This window comes from Notothenia rossii (genome assembly GCF_949606895.1).
Source record: "Notothenia rossii genome assembly, chromosome: 9".
NCBI lineage: Eukaryota > Metazoa > Chordata > Actinopteri > Perciformes > Nototheniidae > Notothenia > Notothenia rossii.
Window position 1 is genome coordinate 75,206,692 of NC_136907.1, and position 18,184 is coordinate 75,224,875.

At 42.3% G+C, this 18,184-nt stretch overlaps 1 protein-coding gene across 2 annotated transcripts in view; it reads left to right on the forward strand.

The window, feature by feature from the left end:
• The first annotated feature begins 2,158 nt into the window (after positions 1–2,158).
• LOC307018626 (uncharacterized protein) overlaps positions 2,159–18,184 on the forward strand; it is a 143,176-nt gene continuing 127,150 nt past the window's right edge. For both annotated transcript variants that reach the window (XR_013802464.1, XM_079648957.1), the window contains exon 1: positions 2,159–2,658. Coding sequence is in view for 1 of the 2 variants with exons in the window: in XM_079648957.1 (XP_079505083.1) it covers positions 2,415–2,658 (244 nt within the window). In the remaining variant the exon portion in view is untranslated. The remainder of the gene's footprint in view (positions 2,659–18,184) is intronic.

Sequence of the window (18,184 nt, forward strand, 5' to 3'; positions counted from 1 at the left end):
CTAAACGTGCGGTGAGGCACTGACTCTTTCACAGTCAGATTTACAAATATTATATTTTGACCATAATCAAAATATTCGGTTATTTTCAAAAGCTTTTTTAGTCTGATGCTTCAATTCATTTTAAACAGACCGTTCAACAAAAGGATACCCAAAATCTAAATATTGGATTGTTCTTTCTTTGTAAGATCCCATTTTCATTAAAATTGTGGTCTTACCTTGACTTGAAGATTAAGTCCATGCTCTCCTTCTGGACAACAATCTCTATTAGTTTTTTGTAAAAGTCCTCCTTATCTTCCTGTAGTTTCAAAAGTCCAGTTTGTTGTTTATGTCTACCGTCTCTGCGTAGAATAACAGTAGCAACAAGAACCTGTGGGCTCACGTGCGCCCCCTTCAGTGCGGCAGAGCTTATGGCTGCATCCCCTGGTGCTTTTTTCATTGCCGTTGTATGATGAGACCAGCGAGCCTAAATATCATATATAAGTGAAATAAGTTATTTAGAGACTATGGATGGCGAGGATAAATGTAATAAAGGTATTTACAAACATTACATTGGTGACATACAGTGAGATGGTAACAGGCATGCGCTTAGTGCCCGCGCTCCAGCCAGTTTCTGTGGGGTGACGCATTCTGAGGTGAGGCAGAGCTCGTCTGTGCCTCACCTCACCCCACAGTAACTGGCTTGAGCGCGCTCACAAAATAAGTGCCCGCGCTAAATTAGTGCCCGTGGTCCAGCAAGTTACTGTGGGCTTGCGAGAGGCAGAGCTCGTCCCTGCCTCACTTCTCATCGCTACCCGTAGTTGTAGCGGAGCTCTGCAAATGTGCTGATTTTGACTTTAAAAAGCGATTGGAATCATACATAAATCACACTTACATCATAGATCAGTGGAGACATTTTATTATTATTACTATTTAGTTTTTCTTTAGTTGTTTTTGCGTTACATTTGAGTATGACAGTTGAGGCTCTGCCTCCCCTGACTGCACGTCGCTGGTGTAGGACCATACCTATATAAGGCATATTTATACTTTTTATTTTTCAAAAATACCAAACATCATGCATTTTAGCCATTCCTCATTTCGCTCAATTTAACACAGTTTACAGTTAACAGTTTAATTGCAAATGGACAAGAGTTCAAAAAATATATTGACAACCTGGGAGAGAAACCTAATGTTCTTTGTATTCAGGAAACATCGCTGAAACCACAACTGGATTTTATTGTGAAGGGATATACTGCAGTTAGACGAGATAGGGACTCTGGCAGAGGGGGAGGAGTTGCAACATTCATACAGAGTGGTATAAGTTACAAAGTTATGCATGTAAGTACAGATCATGAAGCAATAGTTATAAGGGTATGGAATGATAGAGGACCTATAGATATAGTAAATTATTATAATCCATGTGGGAAATTAGATCAAAGTATATTTGAGGATGCTGGGGGTTCACTAATATGGTGTGGGGATTTTAATTAACATAACTCGCTATGGGGAAGCAGTAGCACAGATGCAAATGGTGCAGTAGTTGAGGAATTTATAGATGACCTCTGGCTAGTGTGTATTAACACTGGGGAAGGAACACGATATAATTGCACGAAGAATATGGAAACAGTACTCGATCTGACATTTGTATCTAGTGCTTTAGCAGGTATAAATACATGGAATGTGGTAAAGCATACTACAGTGGGCAGCGATCATTATCCGGTAATGACTAAAGTTGGGACTAACATAAGGTTTGAAAAGGAAAAGAAAATTCCTAGATGGAAATTGGGAAAGGCTAATTGGGATGCCTTCCAAGTTGTAAGTATGAATAGATGTAAAACACTTCAAGAGGAAAATTATGATGATATAAATCAATTCAATGATGAGTTGGTTAAGGTTATCATTCATTCAGCTGAAGAAACAATTCCGGAAATTGCAGGAGTTAGGTGTACCAAGAGTGTACCCTGGTGGAATGGTGAATGTAGTAAATCCATTAAAGACAGGAATAAAGCATTCAGGCAACTAAAAAAACTCCATTCTCAGGAAGCTTTGAATCAGTATAAAAGGGCCCAGGCTATAGTAAGGAGAACAATAAGAACGCAAAAACGCACTCCAGTCCAGTTGGTGGCGGTAATGCGCCTACAAGTTGGTTTGCCAACCGCCAATAAACACGAAAGAAGAAGAAGAAGAAGAAGAAGAAAAACCTAGAGAAGAAGAAGAATAAGAAGAACCTGGATCGAGGTGGCGTCTCGTCGCTACTTCTGTGTTCCTGAGAAAGTGTGTGTGAGCTCCAGCACTACTGATCCATCATCTGTGTGTTTGGATAAACCTCTGAATGGACTGTGTGCTCTTTTTTCTGGAGCGTTTACCTCGGACTATAGGAGCTAGCTTAGCATGCTAGCTGAAAACACGTTAGCGACACTAGTCAGATTGAGAGTTTGATGGAGAGAGAAACGGTGTGTTTAACGGATTTTGCAGGAAAAGGTGATCTAGTAAACATGAGTAAAGTCCAAATGCTGCTGTCGTTGAAGAAGCAGCGACTCACTGTTGAAGAGATATTTGCTTTGTTTGAAAAAACGATAGCAGAGTACGAGGAGGAGCTGTCTCTTTCCAAAGAGGAGATCAAGAGACTCCAGAAACTACTGGACGCTGTTTTACAGCCTCAGCTTCGGATACACAGAGCAGGTATGTTTCATTTACCCTTAACTAACACTTTACACTCTTCAGTAGCACTTTATTATCACATTAATAACATTTTAGACCCTTTATCAGCACTTGCTGCAAGTAGTAGATCCTGAAGTAAAAGTACAAACACCACACTGTAAAAATACTCCATTACAAGTTAAAGTACTGCATTCATATCTTCTTTTAATTAAAAGTATCTAATTTTTATTAGACACATATACTTTATTATTATAATTAAAATGTATTACGGAAGAGCAAACCTACCAAAATAAATATATTTATAAAAATACATACATTGAATAATATGCTATTTAATTTATTGATTTAAATATTACCCATACATGTAGGCACTAGTTGGTTAAATGTGACATACATTGTTACTTTAGTTTTAATGTGCTTCTTTATTCACTTTTTCTTTTTAAATGTGTAAAACCAAATACTATAATAATATTTAATTCAAATCGCGGGAGAATAATTCATAAAGAAATCAATGAATAAATATGTTCAATAATTCAATTCAATTCAAAACCTTTATTTATCCAGGTAAAATCCCATTGAGATCAATGATCTCTTTTTCAAGGGAGACCTGCAGCAGTAGGTTCCACATGAAAACATAAAAACATAAACAACAGAACAACAAAAGGACATCATACAGCAAAATGTACAGGGATTACAATTTACATATCTATCCACATGTACAGGTACCAACAGCATCTGATTTTGTAGCATCCAACCGAGCTTTAAAAACATGTAATGGTACTAGCTTGGTAATTTTCCATTCTTTTTGCAGACTGTTACATGTTAGTGGAGCTGCACATCGAAAAGCTTTCTTCCCTAAGACAGTCCTAGCACTTGGCACATTTAATAAAACCATAGCATGAGATCTCAGGCAATAAGTACTTTCAATTCGCAGAGAGATCAGGGAGCAGATATAAGATGGTAGTTTATCCAACATGGCTTTGTAAATGAAAAAGTACCAGTGACTGAGCCTCCGTACAGTAAGTGATGGCAAAACCGCCTTGGTATACAGTGTACAGTTATGCGTAAGTGTTTTACAATTTGTCAAAAATCTCAGTGCACTGTGATACGCAGCATCTAACTTGCTCAGGTAATGGGCAGGTGCATATAACAAATCACCATAGTCCAGCACAGGTAAAAGGTCACAGTTACTAGCCTTTTGCTAGCCTCAAGCGAGAAACAGGACTTATTTCTGTAAAAGAAACCTAGCCTAACCCTCAGCTTTTTAAGCAGGTTATTTACATGAAATTTAAAAGTGAGACAGTCATCAAGCCAGATACCCAAGTATTTGTAACAGGTAACCACTTCAAGTTGTATTTCTTGCGTAGTTACAATATCCAAAGCAGTCTCTGGTGTATTTTTAGCTTTAGCTTTAGAAAAGAGCATTACCTTGGTTTTATCCAAATTTAAAAGAAGCTTAAGCTCAGAGAGCTGAGCCTGAATAATGCTAAAAACAGCCTGTAATTTAACAACAGTCTCGTTAATCGAGGGACCTGCCCAGTACATAACGGTATCGTCCACATAAAAATGTAAGTTTTCTCCTTCGACATTTTCACCTAAACTATTAATATAGATACAGAATAATAGCGGACCTAAAACTGAGCCTTGTGGTACTCCATTAGTGATGTTTAACCACTCAGAAGACAGCCCATCAAACTGAACACATTGGGACCTTTCAGAGAGGTAGTTCACAAACCACCCCACTGCATGGTTGGATATACCAATACTGAGTAGCCTCTGATTCAAAATGCGATGATCGACGGTATCAAAAGCTTTGGATAGGTCAACAAATAGAGCTGCACAACTCTGCTTATTATCTAAAATATTCGTAATGTCATTCACCACTTTCATTGTGGCAGTGATGGTGCTATGTTGCTTTCTGAAGCCTGATTGATGTTTAGACAGGATGTCATTGTTACATAAAAACACCTTTACTTGTTCACTCACTAGGCGTTCGAGCACCTTCGCCAGAACTGATAATTTAGAGATGGGTCTATAATTGTTTAATAAGGTGGCCTCCCCTCCTTTTTGTAGTGGCAGGACATAAGCTGACTTCCATACTTTTGGGATTTTGTTTGTGCTGAGGGAGAGGTTAAAAAGAGTAGTAAGAGGTGGAGCAATAAAATCTGCAGCTATCTTTAAAAAGAAAGGTTCTACATTGTCCGGACCAGCCGGCTTTTTAGGATCTAGCTTGGTTAAGACTTCACGAACAACATCAACAGTAAAAGGAGTAAAACTGAAAGGGTTTTCCAGACCACATTGTTCTGAGTCACCGACTGTGGTGTTCACAGAAGCAGAGTTAGAAACAGAGAGCCACAGGACACAAAATGCTCATTAAAACAATTTAGGGGATGGTGGTTTATGGTGGCCCTATCCGATATAGTGCCAGATGCTGTGGTAAGGCACGGAGATAGCTCATTACGGATATCACTGGTGGATATTGATTTTATGGCTTTCCAGAATTTTCTAGGGTTGTTCAGGTTCTTTGTGGTAACTGACAGATAATACTTAGATTTAGCACTTTTGACATGTGAAGTGAAGCTATTCCTTAGCTGCCTAAAACGCAGCCATTCTACCTCTGAGCCTGATTTCCTAGCCTTTGCCCAGGCCTTGTTTCTCTCATGCAGGAGACTGGACAGTTCAGCAGAAAACCAAGGATTTTCTCGTCCCTTCACTCTAGATTTACGCAGGGGTGCATGTCTATCAATAATTTCCATAAAACCAAGATAAAAATAAGACCATGCAGTTTCTACATCAGCACACAGATCGATTTTCCCCCAATCAAACCCAAACAGATCATGTACAAAACCCTGCTCCACAAAATGTTTTATGTCTCTCTTGATGATAATACGAGGTTTAACCTTTTTGACTTTTGTGTCCCTAATTGTGGCTACAACTAGGGTTGCCAGAAACTGACCATGATCAAAATGGATTATTCGGCAGCCCTGGCGAATAATAATCGATTATTCGACCGACCAACATGATGTTGGTTTATTTTTTGTTATTTTCTAAAGTGCCTGTCATTGCCTTTATTTGGAGATGCGCTATGCGCGCACAATGTATTTATTGCAATGCTGCCATTATTAAATACAGGCTACAGCTTGTATTAATAATAGCAGCATTGCAATAAATATTATTATAGCAATTTATTTATTGCTTTGCTATTATTAATACAGGCTGTAGCCTAGCAGCATTGCAATAAATAAATTGTGTGCGCATCGCGCATCTTCAAATAAAGGCAATGGCAGGCACTTTAGAAAATAACAAAAAATAAACCACCATCATGTAGCCTGTATTAATAATAGCAGCATTGAAATACATTCAATAAATATCCTATTGTGTGTGCGCGCATCTCGCATCTTCAAAAAAAGGCAATGGCAGGCACTAGAACAATAGGCCGTGCAATTTCACCTTCATAGCCTAGTTAACAATCACGAATAAAATAATAATGCAGTAATCAGTCAACAAAAACAATAGCATCACTTGCTTATGCATCGAAATAATAAATCAAAATGGCATTATAGTCTATAAATAACAGTAGGGCTATTGTATTGAACATTCTAACAAACAGTAAGGAGTGAGTCTTTTAGGCTATAGAAATTAGGCTCCAAATAATACAAATTAAAGCTTCCCTTGCAACAACAAAACGTCTTACTATTTAGTTGTTCTTTTTCAAAAAGATGAGCTGGTCAACGCGCTCAGGGTGTAGCCGAGAGCGCAGCCGGTTAAGGATTAGTCCTGCCGCCGAGAAAACCCTTTCCGAGGGCACAGACGTGGCCGGCACACACAAATATGACCTCGCAAGTTGTGCCAACCTTTCGTACTTCGTCTCATTTACTCTCCACCAATCGAGGGGATCCAAATGGGGAGCGATGCACTTTTCATCACAGTAGTGGCTTAACTCCATTTCAGGCGTTACAGGTTCCTCCGCGTGGTACTCTTCTCCAAACAATGTTAGCATTGCTGACTTTTTGTCGTATCGTGGTCTCTTGGTCGCTGCAGACCCCCTCGCTGCAGACCCCCCCGGCTGAAGACCCCCTCGCTGACTCAGACTCAGACTCAGTCTCAGAGGAGTCCTCCTCGGTGATCTCTGGTCTGGCGTCTGCTCCTAAGGCTGAAAGCAGCTCCTTGACTCTGGCCTTGACATCATCCCTGAGCGCATCGTTAGCAAACTTCAGATGTTTATGCCGCGGGTCAAGAAACGATGCGATGAACGGAACGTTCTTAGCACTCTCCACTTCGTCGGGTTTCAGTCGCCGTTTCAGTGACACAGACACGGTTTGCTTGTACTCTGCAACCTTTTTAGACTCTTCTGGAGCAACAGGCAGGTGTTTGGTCAGCAAAGTTGCTGTGACAGGATAAATCATGGAGCTGGAAACCCCTGACTCTCCACACAGGGCAGTAGTAGCGCATTTCAGGGAGCGCAACACCGGCAGCATCTCTTCCATCACGATCCAGCTGTCATCGGCCAGGTCAAGGGTCTGTAGATCCGCACTCTTCATCTCCCATTCACTGTCGATGTAATGGCAGGTTATGGTAACGTACGATTCTGTTGTGAGTGCTGTCCACCCGTCGGTGGTTATCGACACCTTTGAGACAGTTGACAAGCTTCTGCGCAGATCATATGCCTTATCTTTGTACAGCTTTTCTATACGTTTGGTCATTGTAGTACGGCCCGGGACCCTGTACTCTGGTTCCACGCTTGCCATAAGCTTAAGGAAACCCCCTCCTTCCGCGAAACGTATTGGCAGCATGTCCTTCACTATCATATTGGTGATTAGTGCAGTTATTTCACCTACACGCATGTCATCACAACGTCGTGGCCTTGAAGTGAAGTTGGTAATGGCCGGCTGTGCTGCGTCTTTCTCTGTAACCTTTTGGCGTGCTTCGCACTCAAATGCGAACGCATTGTTGAGGTTGAGCTGTGATAGACCAACGTCTTTTCGCAGAGCTTGCATTTAACTTCCTTTGGACTTGTAAGTTCGAAGTAGTTCCACGAGGAGGAACTCTTTTTACCTGCCGCTTTGTTCATCTTTAGTCGCACGTGTGAGGGAGAGGGGGGGTGGGGGCGGGGTCGGTGTGTAGCTTGCTGCAGTCTGCTCTGCACGCAGGCTTCCTCCAAGTTTACAGTAAAACAAACTGGTGGTGTGACTTTGCCACTTCTATGTTTAGGGCTAAAAATTCAAATTGCTTACTGATAGATTTGGAAACTACTGTGGTTACACTGAACTTATTCTTAACATAAATGGCAACGCCACCACCTTTATTAGGCCGGTCGGTACGATACACATTATAACCATTTAAGGCAATGTCAGAGGCCAAAATAGATTTATTTAGCCATGTTTCTGATAAAACAATGACGCCAGCGTCTGTCGAGCTCGCCCAAATGCCGACAAAATCTAGTTTACCTAACAGACTGCGCACATTCAAGTGGATGAAACCCAACCCAGACCTAGCTTTAAAATCAGCAGGAGTAGCGATCTGACTACTACTACTACTGGGCGGACCAGGGTTAGGTTGTACATTTCTTGACAGTAATAACAACAAAAGAACCAGGCATCTTTTCCTCTTAATCGACACACATACATTGTCATCTACTTTAGAAACACCGGAAAAGTCTGCAGGAGTGTGATTAGAGCTTAAGAAGCAGTCCTGAAGAACCATCATCGCAGGAAAACAAAAAAGACAAACATATTTTGTCCAGCAGATTGACTGTGACAAGGCAACCGGTAATTGTTTGTGTAACACATCCGAACCTTTGCAGGGGATGCCCACTGCGGGTGGCAGAACAGACCTGAATCCAGTAGACTTCTCAGAATGACTAGAGATCTTCTCATAGTCCAAAATAGTTAACAGGCACAGCAGAATCCCGATATGGGCCATTTTCCCAGACCAGCACACAGTATCCACGATGTTCCTGGCAAATCAGCACAGCAGCAAAGGACAGGCGAAAGCAGCAGCGTGGAAGCGCTCCGGGTCCCTCCGTGGTATCCCCGGGGTGAAAGCAGGCCTCTGCAACAGCAGAACCAGGACAGGTGGAAAGCAGGCCCCAGCCGTGGTAAATCCTCCTCCGCACAGCAGCACACGCCCGGTGGAAGCAGGCCAATCCCGAAGCGTGGAGCCACTCCGTCTCTCTGCGACGACTCCGGGGTAAAAACCTCCTCAGTACAGCCGTACTCTACAGGTGGGAGCAGGCCTCCGTAGATCGCAGATCGCAGGCAGCAACAGATGGAGCTGCTCCGTCTCTTCGCTACGCCTCTTCGCGACAGTGTTTGCAGAGTCCTGCTGTGTTGTTGAGAAAAAAAATAATAATAAACTAAACACATCTAAAATGTTACTTCATAAAGAATAGGGGAACTAGTACAAAGGTAATTAAGTAATTAAAACATTAATATAAATTAATGTCAAATCTCATCAATCAATTATTGCCAACATGTATTTATAATATATTCTGTATATATATATTATTATTTTTTTGAGAGAGATATACACTAGTATTAGATGCAGTCAAAAGTTTGGACACATCTTCTCATTCAAAGTTTTTTATTTATTTAAATTGGTTGTACTTTGTAGATTTATACTGAAGACATCAACACTATAAAAGAACACATTAACTAGAATTATCTCGAAACAAAAAAGTGTTAAAAAATCCAGAATATGATTTATATTTTGCTGGCTACTGCAGAATGCTGTGGTAGCCATGCTGGTTAAGGGTGCCTTGAATTCTGAATACATCACCAACAGTGACACCAGCAAAGCCCCCTCCACCACCATCTCACCTCCTCATCCATGCTTCACAGTGTGAACCACTCATGCAGAAACCATCCGCTCACCTTCTCTGCGTCTCACAAAGACACAGAGGTTAGAACCAAAAATCTCAAATTTGTACCCATCAGACCAAAGTACAGATTTCCACTGGTCTAATGTCCAATCCTTGTGTTTTTTGGCCCAAACAATTCTCTTCTTGTTCTTCATCCTCAGTAGTGGATCTTTGCAGCAATTGGACCATGAAGGCCTAATTCACGCTGTCTCCTCTGAACAGTGCATCTTAAAGGTCCCATGTCATGCTTTTCCGGTTATTTCCCGTCCCATTTTGTGTTATGTAGCTTTTGCTACAGTCACAAACCCTCAAAGTACACCCTGTGGCGAGTAAAACTCTAACACCGAAAATACATGTCTATTAGCCGCGTTCACACCGGAGTACTTTTCCCACTTTAGTTCCGATATAGTTCCGAAATGTCGCGTTCACACCAAAAAGAGCCGGAACTAAAATTAATTCATGAGAACCTTTTTACCCCCTTTTCCATCCCTGCTAGAGAGCAGGGACTCTCATGCGGCTCTCTTGTGATAAAAGAGCTATATTTCTGATTGGCTTGGCGGATTGCAAACCACGCCCCGTAAAACTCAAAAAAAGTGTTGTGAAGCCACCATTTTATTAGCATTATTAGTATTGGCATTAGCCCAGCGCAGAAACGCAGAGAGACTAACTTATGGCAACACAAAATAAAACATGGGAGCGATGGAGATGAGGAGGTGTCGGCGTTCTGGCGATTTACTCGGAAGGCTTCAGTAGAAGCTGCTGGGACTCCCCCCAACAACCGGGGACTTCCGGCCGGGGATTTTGGGCGGCAGTATACGCCGTGAAGTTGTTTGCGGCCTGCCAGTAAACCAAAAGCAGAAGAAGTGACGTCAGCGGCTGCATTTGCCTAATCCACCCCCAGGGACTTAATCCGGTGTGAACGCGATCTGTACTTAGTTCATCAGAACTAAAGAGTTCCAATGAACTAAGTTCTCATGAACATTTGTGGGAAAAGTACTGCGGTGTGAATGCGCCTAATGTTACGACCCGCCCTCTACTCCGTGGTAGTGGCTCGTGAGGAGACCCGCAACATAAAATAATACACGCAAAAACCAGTACTTGATAACGATAATTTATTGAAGTACAGCCGTTTACTGACAAAAACAATCCGGCAAATGGAAAGAAGTCTAGAGGACTGGCCAAAAGAAACAAACAGAAGGAGGGAACCCGAGCCAGCCACACCACGGGCCGTAGGACCCAGAGTTTCCCTCCCCAACCAGAAATCAAATAGATACCCTATGGGAAACAAAATAAAGCCGCAAAAACTGGACTACCTGGTTCTCCAGGCTAAACATAAAAACATCAGCAGATAAATGGTCTACAGCTCAAAAGTAGCAGAGGGATAATTAAAGGCGAGTGTCTCCCGGCGTTAGGATAGGCGAGACCTCCTTCTCCTTCAGTTTCTCCTTATAATACGGCTGAGTGGAATTAGGAACACCTGGGCAGAGGCGTAGCCAGGGGCAGACCAGGTGCAGCAGGGAGACAGAAAAGAGAACAAGGAGGGGAGCACGTAACATCTATGCTGCCTAGGGTTGCACGGTGTACCGATACTTGAAAGGTACCGCAATACCCTGCCATTAAAAACGTTACAATTCCTCAGTTTAGTTAGTATCGGTACTTTAACAGGGTGTCCGCAGGGTCTTAAAAAGTATTAAAAGTTGATAAATCGTAATTGATAAAGGTATTAAGAAGGTCCACAGCAACGACAACATGAAACACCCTTTAATTGACTGAAACGACATGTAGGGAAACTCCCTCAAGGTGGCCCCATGCATTGCGCGCCGTAAAATGCTGCTTCTTATTTTAAGTTTCGTTGCCTTGGGGGGGGGGAGGATCGAAGCTGTCCAGTCCCACATACTAAGTGCTAGCCAGAAAGCCGCGGCGTTTAAGTCCCGACTCTCCCGATGGCCAATCCGTGCCTCCCCTGACTGCACGTCGCTGACACACACCGCTGCAGTGCAGACTCTCTGCACGGTAGGGCTGTACCCGAATATTCGACTATTCGAATATTCGTTCGTTGGCCAACTATTCGGGTTTCAATTTCATTATTCGGATATTCGTTTTTCTTTTTTTTTTTCTTTTTTTTTTTTCTTCTAAATGTATGCTATTAATAACGACCAATTGCCATATTCTTATACTATATTTATACTTTTGAATCGCACTTTTAAAATGCGGAAATATATACAATCTCAGCCTGTGCTCCTGACATCGCGTTCACTCACAGTCACGAACGCAAACGGCACGCTTAATCTCGCTTCACCCACAAAATGCCGAAGACTTCAGCTGTGTGGGACCATTTTAAATTGGACGACGGTAAGAAGAATATGTGCCAAATATGCGATAAGAAACTGGCCTACCACGGTGGCACAACAATTCTGAAAAGTCACCTGGATGCTGTAAGTAGTAGCCTAGCTTAGCTTAGCTGTTGTCAAGTTGCCATGATGAAGCTGCTTTATCCGCCGTTTAAACAGTAACGTTACACATGATAAAAACGTGCAATCGAATTGTTTTTTTATATTATTTATTTTTATTTTATCCGAATAGTGAAAATAATAGGAGTAATGTGGGAACATCTGGGGCTAAGGCAATGGCATAAAGTTGAGTAGCTCAACCTAATAATAACTTGTGCAACGCATCCCAGCCATCAACATCCTCAACAATACAGCAGACCCTACAGTTACCCTACAGAGGACACATTTAGTTTTAATGTTTGCGAGTACTGAGACAATAAATAAATATAAATCGTAATAGTATGCTCTTTCTGCGCTTCTGCTTAACAGCGTGTTGTCAGATGTCTCGGATTCGGAGCGTGTTATGAAACCTTTTTGAAATAAAAAAATACAAATCTCTCCGCACCGAATATTCAAATATTCGCTGCTGATTACTACCGAATATCCGGAGCCTGAAAAATGGTATTCGGGACAGCCCTACTGCACGGAGGAGCCACGAAGGAGCAGCGGAGTCCGGGCGATGCCGCGAAGGAGCAGCGGAGTCCGGGCGATGCCGCAAAGGAGCAGCGGAGTCCGGGCGATGCTGCTCCTCCAACGAAGAGACACATGTTCACTAAGCGAAACTATATCCGGTCACAGAGATCTGCTATTTTAAAGTAAAGTCAACACATGATCTAAATATAGTCTATATTAAGGACGAGAAAAGTCTTAACATATACAGTGTTTCCCCTATATACAAATAGTGGCGGCGCAGCGCCGCTGCTGAAATATGAGCGCCGCTGCTTGGGGGCGCCAGCCAGGTACCCAAAAATAATAATAAGTGGCGACCTTTTTCATTTGATTGTTTGTTATGTAGATTTGTAGTATTTGTGTTACTGGCATAGGGCGCCAGATCCGGGGGGCGCTGCGCTGGTAGCTCTGGGAGGGAAAAAACATTTGTGACCGTTGGCGCTCATTCAAATGTTCGGCCTTGATGTAACAACATTCATAATTAAGTAAATGTAACACCCTTTTCACCCCGGTTACATGTTTAATTTGCCCTGTACGGTGGGCGCTAGGTTAACTAGGTAAAATAAGATATCAACATCGGCACCTCTGTTGTTTCCCCGACTCAGACTGCAAGGAATCTGGGTGTGGTCCTAGATAACAAACTGTCCTTCACTGCAAACATCGCTGCTACAACCCGCTGCTGCAGATACACGCTTTACAACATCAGGAGGATACGTCCCCAGCTGACCCAGACATCAGCGCAGATTCTGGTCCAGGCTCTCGTCATCTCACGCCTAGACTACTGCAACTCCCTCCTGGCTGGTCTACCTGCATGTGCCATCCGACCTCTGCAGCTCATCCAGAATGCAGCGGCTCGTCTGGTCTTCAACCTTCCCAAATTCTCCCACACCACACCGCTCCTCCGCTCCCTTCACTGGCTTCCAGTAACTGCTAGAATCCACTTCAAGACACTGGTACTTGCGTACCATGCTGCGAATGGATCTGGCCCTTCCTACATCCAGGACATGGTTAAACCGTACACCCCAGCACGTGCACTCCGCTCTGCATCAGCCAAACAGCTCGCTGCACCCGCACTGCGAGGGGGACCCAAGTTCCCGTCAGCAAAAACACGTGGGTTTGCTATCCTGGCTCCAAAATGGTGGAATGAGCTCCCCATTGAAATCAGGACAGCAGATAGCTTACACATCTTCCGACGCAAACTGAAAACTCATCTCTTTAGACTCCACTTCGAGCGATAAAATTACTAACAAAGCACTTATATACTAATAAAGGGCTGGCTTTCTAAATGCCAGTTGAGTAGCACTTGAAATGTTTGGCTCTATGAAACCTGATGTACTTATATGATTCTGTTTTCTTAAAGGTTGTATCTTCCTGGTCGAATGCACTTATTGTAAGTCGCTTTGGATAAAAGCGTCAGCTAAATGCAATGTAATGTAATGTAATGTAAAGATATGAATTTGTATGAATATGAATAAGACATTTATTTGTTATTGGCTATGGTAGGTTATTGGTTATGTTCACATACTTATTTGATTAATAAAATGCAAACCGATCTTTTTCATATGGGCATTTTAGAGTTGTACCCCCTAGATCAGGTCTCTAGTAATTGTGTGCTCAAAGTGCACCAGATTGAAGCATTTTACTGTAAAATGTTAAAAAAAAAATAAGTTTCTGTTTTTGCAGTGTATTTGTCTTTTGTAGAGATTTTTCATTTATTCTTTACACATAAAATGTCACCTAAAATCTCACCTAGGGCAGCAAATTTTCTAGCACCGGCCCTGGTACTAGGCCTCAAGAGCCTTTCTTGTGCTGACACATATTAACAAATTGGCGGGGCGCACTTCGCACGCGCACACACTAAAAGATTCCACGCGCTCACATTATGCTGGGCCCACGTGCCTTAGCAGCGCTGCTATGACTCCATCCTAGGGGAAACACTGATATATATCGTTTTTTGTAAACATATGACAAATGTGTGAGGGTGATGACGTCAGAGCATCGTCCTATGTGCCAGGGCTTAGCCCCGGACAGCCCCAGCTCAATTTAACCCCTGGGTATTTGTGAGGGAGCTCCTATATGGCATTACCCTGCTGAAGCTCACCAAAGTTTAATATATTTCATAGTTCAAAGTTTTGTCAATTGTTTTGTTTATTGGTCAAATACTGGTTTCTAATGGTTTCTGAGGAGTTTTACTGGAATGAAAGAGCACAGAGTACAGAAGCAACAAAGCATCATACTGCATTAAACCTGACCTTCACAGAGAGGTTGAAGTTCATGTGGAAAGGAGGCTTCAGTAGTCTGTCTTCACTCTGTTTAGTTGTGCTATCTTACAATCAATATAGTAAATGTGAGGTAAAGTGTGTCGCCAATGTAACCGGTTAGAACTAAAAGTTACGATGAGGTCTTAAAATGTATGGAAAGGGTCTTAAAAAAGGTCTTAAAAGGTATTAAATTTGACCTCAGGATTTCTGCATATACCCTGTGTAACGGACCCTGCCTTGTTATCTATGATTACTATGCCTTACATTCATAATTTCAGTGGAGGGAGGGGGAGCTGCGCTGTGGAATAGCAGAGTGGCGAGGGAGAGCGGTCTTCTTCCCTTTACAAGCTTCAAAAATGTATTTATCGTGTGATTTTGGAAATAAAAGTGTCATATTCTGAAAGCCAAGACTTTGTTTATTTAAAATAAAACACCCGAAATAATTTATAGAGCGCTGTTGAGAGAGATGCGGAGTGGCATTTACAGTGGCCAATCAGAGGGGTCTCAAACCGGATACATCACATGGGATGAGGGTTCCCAACCAACCAGAATGGTTTAAAGTTAAACTAAGAAAGTAGATGTAACACATATACCGATAGCAGCACCGTTTGTCCAGTGGCTTAACGGTATACCGATACCGTCCAATCAGGTACCGGTATTGACTTAGTACCGGTTCTCGATACCCATCCCTAGTTACACCCCTAATTTCAATCAAACTTTATTTTTAGAAATGTACAAAATGAACATGTGTAAATATACATATATACACTATATCAGGGGTGCCCAACCTTTTTTGAACCGAGAGCTACTTTTAAAGTTGCCAGTCTGCCGAGATCTACCAGTCCAAATAGAGAGGCGTAGCCATTACTGACAGCCTACTACCAAGTAAATACACACTTCTACATGTATAAAACTGACCTTTGTACGATTAATAGCCTACTTCATAAAATACTGCAGATCCTTTATCTTACCTCTTTCTAATCTACACACATACAAGTATTCAACTGAAGTTACACAACAGTGTTGTTGATACAGAGTTGGAGTTTATTCACACGTCACCACACGTCACATACTACAGTGGGTAATGTTTTCAAGAAACATTGAACAGTGCTGCCACATATGACACAGGAAAAAAAGAAAATACTCTGAACCCTTTCTTTGCCATTATATAAAAATAGTGTTAGTACAAAAGTATAAATTAGGCTTACTAATAAGACAACTCAGATCTGAAGCTCCACAAGTGCAATAAAAAAGACACAATTAATAGAATCAAACTTTTTTTTTTGCATTTTAGTAGAGTATAAAAAGAAATGCCTTTTTTTTTAAAAATAGGATGCAAGCAACACTAGTTTCTTAAAGGTCACATGTCAAGGCCATTTCCACTAATCATAATTCCTTTGTTGAGGTATACTAAAATAGAAAAATACTGTGCAATTTTCCAAACTCACATTGGTTTCGCATACAGCATCTCTGTAAAGTATGTGTATTCAGCAGTATTCACTTTCTCCACTAAACGGCTCGCTGCCTGCACTGAGTGTGTGTGGATTGGTCAATTTGGACCAATCAGCGGGGGCTTAACGTAACGGCTCCACGGATTGGCCCATTTAGTTCCGGGTACGTGCTTTCGTAAGCACGTACCCGGAAGAATCAAATGGATGATGACGTCATGATGACGTTTCACCAACGAGGCGTTTTGGGGAGGTATTTCCTGTTTTAGAGTTTTACTCGCTACAGGGTGTACTTTGAGGGTTTTGACTCTGCACACCGTTTACATAAAGAAAAACTTTCATAACACACAAGGGGACGGGTAATAACCGGAAAAGCATGACATGTGACCTTTAACCTGAATTGATAATAGACTATAATCAATGTAAACAGAACAGATCTTAATGTTTGCATTCTTATACCATTTTGTACAATAATTATAATGAATTATTTCAAACAAACTCAAACTTAAAGCTGATTAATAACGGTATCTAACTTGAGTTTTTATTATATCAAAAACCTGTTGAAATGCTGTTATTTTTACTGTCTCCCAAAAGCGCGTCGGCAAGCCTCCAGGGAATGCTTCTTTCACAACTTCGCCGTCTTTGAAAGACTTCATGTGTTTCGTGAGAACGTGAATTGACACGATAAGATGCTATGGTAGCAGCCTTGCTCTTGTTGTTGGGCCTGGTGAAAATGGAATGCTGTGCATTTAGCTGTCCTTTCAGGTCCCTCACCTTTTGGGAGCGTAGGGCAGAATTAGGAGGGAATTCCGTCTTGCAGCGTTTGTGCACTGTTTTTGAAATGCCGCTCCTAAATTACCCTTCTTCGATAAAGCCACGCTCGTATTGCAGATCAGAGGACAGATGGACTTTGAATTGGAATAGATACAAAAAATAATCATCCTCACACTCGGAGTGAAAATTATATATTTTGGGCTTTTTTGCTTCTGCCATAATTGCGGTCTTGTGTGTGTTGTGGACTGTCACTCCTGTTGACACGGACAACGTCAGCTAACTAGTGCCCGCTGCCCACCAGCCACGCCCCGACACATGGGTCACGCCGGCCAATCCCAAAGCTTTGATGCGTTTTAAGTGCATTATTCTGGTACAGGAAGATTATGTTATAGGACATTAACGATAAAAACTGAATATTGTTGTTCTATTTTTAGACACATCTTGCGATCAACTGGGAAATCCCTGCGATCGACTGGTTGGGCACCCCTGCTGTATAAATCATCCATTCCTCCCTTATAGGCGTTTTCAGCATCTTGCCTATCGCATCTTTTGTAAGCTGGTGCTGGGGCTTTTTACAGTGATGCAAATTAGTCGCTTTTCGGCGCCTCCCGCTTTTTTTAACGCTGCTTTGGGTGACTTGTGTAATTCGTGGAGAACCGAAGAGTTTTCGTTTTTAGGGGGGGGGGGTGGGGGTCCATCAGTCCGTCCGTTAGTCCGTCCATTAGTCCGCCCGACTGACGGACAACTTCTCACTTCAAAAAAGAAGAAGAAATCTAGATCGCAAAATAATTAAACAAGCGAGTGCCTGTTTTTCCTAGCCAAGGACAGGTTTCCTTGAACACAACACGAGCGTAACGTGTCTTCACGTGTTTATGTCTCGTCTGAAAGGAAGTGTACTGTAGACTAGACTAGAGTGCTTACGGAGAGCATCGGAACGCCGCTCCAGCTCTTCAAATATTGCAGTACCCATAAGGAGCCGTACACATTGCCGCAGTGTTTGCGTGGCTGTGACAGTGATTCTGCAGCACTGTTCTCCCACTCTGGAAACTCTTATCATCAACTGCAAACCCTTTTATTCCCCCCGAGAGTTCTCCTCATTCATACTGGTTGGTGTGTACATCCCACCGCATGAGAACGTGCAGGAGGGCACAGCGCACACTCGCCGACCAGATACTGTGTGTAGAGGAACTTATCCTCCAATGAGGG